The following is a 5,732-nucleotide window of genomic DNA, read 5'->3' as shown; positions in this document are numbered from 1 at the left end:
GCCGTACCACCAGCACGAGAGCCCACTTCGAAGAGCGTGCTTGACTGTAGTTTTTCTCACTACTGTAGGAAGGTCAGGAGCAGAACGATAGAACCGCTCGGCTCTGAAGTGAAAAGCTGAATATGCGCTGCATCTGCTGCCTATTTATACTCACGCTGTGATCAGCGGCAGATGGATGCAATAATCGCATGCCAATGTGCATTGGCTCGTTTAGTTTACACTCGAAGTAGATTGGTCTCTCTAAGCGAGATCCCAATTCGTCGGTCATCCGACGTGACGTCGAGAGTGACCGACTGAAAGGGAACGACTGTTCCCGGTTGCATGAAAGCCCTTAAGCTAAGACATCCCTTGGTTATAAGGTTAAGGGTGCCCTTAGTGAAACTTGGGTTGCAAGAAAAAACCTAAGGTCAACTTAAGGAATCTTAAGGCTGTCATTAAGTATTCCCCCTTAATTATTTAAGTGTTCCCTTAAGTGTTGCTACAAAGTACTTCCCTGTTGACAGCTGGAATGAACTGGTTTAAGCAGGTCCTTAGTTAGTCATGAGCTGGTTCTGAGCTGGTCCTGAGCAGGAGCTAGTTGCTTAGGACCAGCACATGACCATTTTAAACCAGCTTATGACCAACTAAGGACCAGCTTAAACCAGCTCAAACCATCTACCATGCTTCAAAAGATACCTAACCAGCATATGCTTGTTTTTTTAACAGGGTTAGTAACTATTTCACCTTAATAAATTTAAGGAACCAAAACAGCTCCCTTAAGTCATCTTAAACTCAAACGCGATGGCTGATTTTATGTTAACTGAAGAGGAGGAAGTACCGAGATGTGTTTTTAATGTTCAGAATAATCCCTTATTTGATCAATAAATGATGTGCAATTATTGAGAGAGTATCCGTTTTACCGTTAGTAAATCCTTCGTCTCACCACAGTCTAGTTTGGTTTACGTTTTTTTGTTTTCTGTGATCTTGGTATTCTCCATAACGTAAATATTTTAGTACAACTGTGGTTGTAGCAAAGGTTAAGTTTGTGGTTGGTTATGTTCTGTTTATTGTGAGATGTAGTAACTATAGCAACGGTGGCGCCCATTGCAATATGTTGCCAGAAACTACAGTGAAACGCTTAGTACAAACACTTTGGTAAGGGTTACAGTTAAGACTGGGGGGCAGTCGTGGCCTAATCGATAGAGTTGGACTTAACCCAAAGGTCATGGGTTTGAGTCTTGGTGCCAGCAGGGAATGGCTGCCCACTGCTCCAGGTGTGTGGACATGGCGCAGACTGAGCAACTGCGGACGTACCTGATGACATCCCGGGACATACTGGGCCACCAGTACCGAGCTTGAACTCACTGCTGTGTGTGTGCACTTGGATGGGTGAAATGCAGAGCACAAATTCCGAGTATGGGACACTTCAGGGATACCCCTAAGTCAAATTAAGAGCTTTCATGCAAACAGAGCTTTACCTGGCACTGATGCTGATGTTTCTTGGATGGCCTGCCTACAATGTATATCTGATTAGGTGCCAGTCCCAATGTGCTGTACACAGACATGTCCTTCATAGATCCATACGCTGCACTGATATTAATGTGACACTATGTGGGAAAAACAAATTTATTCAGCATGTTTTTCCATCCCAATGGACAATTGAGCATTGAGGCATGCAAAAATAGCAAGCTGTTTTAAATAAAGATTAATTTATTTGTTTATAAATTAATTTAAATAAAACATTATGAGGCTAATCATTACGAAAAACCTACAAAATCATCTTGTAATGTAACATATTATAATGTAAATGTCCTGCTGTGTTGTGTACACGCCATCGGCAGACCTCTTTTACTAGATTCTTCAGAAAAATTGTTTTCTGACGCAAGGGGTCATGGACGAGTCCTTCTGCGAAGAAGACCATGCCCTGAGGGAAGTTGTGCTGGGAGAGCCAAGACACCACCCTCTGCTTCTGCATGTCAGGACGGCCAGTAATGTAGATGATCAGATACCCAAGATCCTGCCAGTGTCTACAGAATAATCAAAACACAGTTATACAGGGGCTAACGACATCTATGAATAGTGTACAAAATAGGGCCTTAAACTTGATCTGTGAAAGGAGTTGTCACAAAGCAAGGCCAGACACAACAGGTAAGTGCAAAACAGGATGGTTTATTGACTGGGTAAGTGGATGACTGGAATAGGTGAGTTAAAGGCAGGTGAATGTCAACACAGTGAATGGTTCCAGGGTGCTTATCTGAGTTCTGATGGAGAGGATCGTATGCCGGTTACGTTGGAGATCGTGGAGCCGTTTCCACGGAGTCGTTGGAGGATCGTGGGAGGAACAGCAGGTAATTCGTTCTAGGAGATTTTGGGCAGAGGGAGTTCAGAGTAGTTCGTAGGAGTGAACGGTAGACCGGACAGTGAGTGGCTGTGCTGTGTGTGTATTTGTAGTGTGGCTTGATTGGTGACAGCAGGTGCGGGTGATCAGAACTCAGGTGACTGTGATCGGGTAATTATCCTGGATGGTGACTGAAGTGACTGTGATGACTCCCTGACAGGAGTCTTACCCTTCAGAAATTTCTCTCATCAAATAAAACATATCCCTGCCCCCAGACTTAGCAAACTTATCTAATACAGTACATCTTACAAAAATATGGAATTTGTGCCTTTATAGGACATTAGTGTGCTGTATTACAAGTAGTGACAGCAGTATAAAGGTGCCTTTACATTAGCAACATTTTGTGTGAGGAATTGTCAACAGTCAATAGGTCTTTTGTCACTAATGATGTATGAAGCACAGTTCACAGTCACTTTCAAGCTAAACAGCTTTCTGTTTGTAAACATGGCATAACCAACTTGAACCCATTTTGAAATCTGTGGGGAAATGTTTCGCTCCTACACAAGAAATTTTCCATCACGTGGATTCCCATAGAAATTACTATGTTTTGCACATGAAAAACAGTAAACCACACATTAAGACTTGTCTAACTGTTTATCATCAGTCACACATTTACCTGACCACATCCACAGCTCCAGGGCGGACTTTGGGATCATTGCCCATAAGGGAGACACTGGCAGCAAAAGAGCCATCAATACTAAACACCACACACTCCATTCCCCGTGGCAACACTGTGAGGAATGCCTCTGCACTTGTCTGATCACCTCTTTAAGGACAAATAAGGAAATGCAATCAACTCCGGTTAGAAATTCCTCCATTCTTTAATTATAATTTTTTTTTAAACACAGTCTATAGATAGATATTACAGTTATTTACTGTTTTGTGATGAGAATGTGAATACTTACTTGACCACCATTTTGATGGGGTAGACACCCACTCCGAGTCTTTTATTATCAGGCATGGTGTAGGACACCCGTCCGCTGCTGCTGGTCACCACAGTGTCGAACAGCACCCAATGGCCAGAGGCAGGCTTTGTCTTTAAAAACACATCCACCTGAGAAACAGACAGGATATTTGAACTCAAAAAAATATATACCAGATCATAATTTTAGTTTCAGTGAAACTTTTGTGCTGTCTATCCATCAGAGTGGTAATACTAACAGTTGTCTTAAATTTGTAGCATTGATTAGACAACAATACAGTTATGACAATGACCATCTTACCTTCTCTCCCGTTAGGGTCACCATGTCAAGAGGGCCATACATAAACCGCCCCACCAGTGTCTGCGGGCCATCTTCTGTCACGATGACATCATGAACTCTGTGATTCGCCGTTACATTCTGATAATGAATAATAATAATAATAATAAGATAGACCTCCAATTCAAAGGGATGCTAATAAAAACTATTAAAACCTATTTTAACAGGATTATTATAGTTAACTAAAACTAAAAACACAAAACACCTTAAAATAAACATTAACTGAAATTAAATACAGTATTTTAAAAAACTTATTTTATTCAACTAGTTGCTAAGACGACATATCTCATTTTGATTTGTCAAAGCAATATATTCTAACACTAAAGGACCTTGTTGTTCTGATGTATTACTATGAATTAAAATCATGCTGTTAAAAACAGCTTTACAAGAAGATTCATCAGCATGTTTAGAGTTAAAAATAGCAAAGGCCTGAAAGTGTCAGTGCTGACATGTTCATGTTGAATGTCTTGGGCAGTAACTAAAACTGAAATAAAAATTATATAGACATATAAAAAAACTAATAAAGATAACAAAAACACACAACAAAATTGCCAAAACTTTAAATAAAATAAAAACAGAAAATATTAAAATATTAAAAACTATAATAGTATCTCAATCGTACTAAAATAACACCGATATATAAATTGTTGTCTGTCTTCTTCATGAAAGGATGTTGACATTAGAAAAGTTTTAATGGTTCTCCAGCACAGTGGTACATTTGCGAATACATATATTGTGAGACATAGTAAGGTTAAGAGGGGACAGTTGTGTTGTACTTTACAGTCTTTCTAATTCTTTAGGGAATGTGGAAATATCTGACAAGAGTTCTCAAAGGATGTTCATGTTGACAGTATAAGATACTTTAGAAAGAGTTTTTTACACACAAAGTAAGTAAACATCACAAAAAGGAACCACAAGCTACACTGGCAGACTAAATATTGCAGTAGATGAGCTTCAACATAAAACATTAATTTGCATCAGTTATGTAAAAATTCCTACAGTGTCACGAATCCGGTCTATAAACTTCCGTTCACTCAGCACCAGAGGTCACCCGCTCTCCACATGGACTCTCACACTACACAGACTGTTACACATCACCCTGGACTACATTTCCCATGCTCCATTGCACTAATCACAATCTCACCTGAAACCAATCATACACAGCTGCTACCAATAACACACACTATATAAATCAGTCTCACACCACCATTCAACGCCGCGTATTGTTTAGCACATATCTCTCTCATAGCGATAGCTACTTTACGGAGCCACTCCAAGTTTCTTAATCTAGTATAGCCTTGTTCTTAGTCTGTTTACCCGTGTCTTTATCCTTGCCTGTTATCTCGTTTTGTCTGATCTCTGCCTGCCCTGAAGTTTATAGCCTGTTTTGGTATTATTCTTTGCCTTGCTGTTTCGAACTGTGTTTGCACCTTGCCTGGACTCTAGCTCGTCTTGTGGATTCCCCGTTTGCCTCGCCCCCAGGATTACGTTCGCCGGCGATCGACCATGCCCATTTACTGGACTACTCTTGTGTCTTGCCCTCAATATACCTGTTTGCCATTGTTTGACCCATGCCTGTTATGACAATGTCTCTGTCTAATAAAAACCTTCAGATAGATCCGCACGTCTCACGTCTTGTTCAACCCCATTACATACAGTTTGAGCCAAGGGAGATTAAAATGAGCTCTTACAGTTCGACTGACACTAACAGGAATTTAATCTATACACTTTTATTCGTATCACCCCTTATAATTTATATCGCATACACTACTGTTCAAAAGTTTGATGTCAGTAAGAGTTTACTGTAAGAGTTTTTTTTTTTTTTTTTTTAAATGCGTTCTTTCTGAGTAAAGGTATTCATTTAAAGAGCAGGTCATATGGGTTTTTGAAAAATATCTCTTTTGCCGTTAATAACGTAGCTATCCTTAAATGAAAACAATTTGCAAAGTTGTTAATAAAAAAAGTGCATGATAAATAAAGATATTGTCTCTCAAAAGAGAGAGTCGATTCTGAATCGTCTTAACGAGTCATCATATTTTCGAATCTTGTGCCTGTTACCGGTATACGTCACTGGGTAACACATTTGCATAATCCCC

The 5,732-nt window shown here is 39.9% G+C and overlaps 1 protein-coding gene across 1 annotated transcript in view; it reads right to left on the bottom strand.

The window, feature by feature from the left end:
- The window catches only part of plrdgb (PITP-less RdgB-like protein), a 108,163-nt gene that overhangs the window by 1,201 nt on the left and 101,230 nt on the right, over window positions 1-5,732 (bottom strand). The window contains exons 12-16 of the mRNA XM_016524984.1: window positions 3,601-3,717; window positions 3,283-3,431; window positions 2,994-3,143; window positions 1,823-2,006; window positions 1,458-1,586 (exon numbers count right to left, since the gene is read on the bottom strand). Of these exons, the coding sequence (XP_016380470.1) occupies window positions 1,458-1,586; window positions 1,823-2,006; window positions 2,994-3,143; window positions 3,283-3,431; window positions 3,601-3,717 (729 nt within the window). The remainder of the gene's footprint in view (window positions 1-1,457; window positions 1,587-1,822; window positions 2,007-2,993; window positions 3,144-3,282; window positions 3,432-3,600; window positions 3,718-5,732) is intronic.

Source organism: Sinocyclocheilus rhinocerous, unplaced genomic scaffold (assembly GCF_001515625.1).
Source record: "Sinocyclocheilus rhinocerous isolate Xijiao unplaced genomic scaffold, SAMN03320098_v1.1 scaffold964, whole genome shotgun sequence".
Lineage (NCBI taxonomy): Eukaryota > Metazoa > Chordata > Actinopteri > Cypriniformes > Cyprinidae > Sinocyclocheilus > Sinocyclocheilus rhinocerous.
The sequence above is the reverse complement of the archived record's forward strand: the minus strand, read 5'-3'. Positions and strand labels throughout refer to the sequence as shown.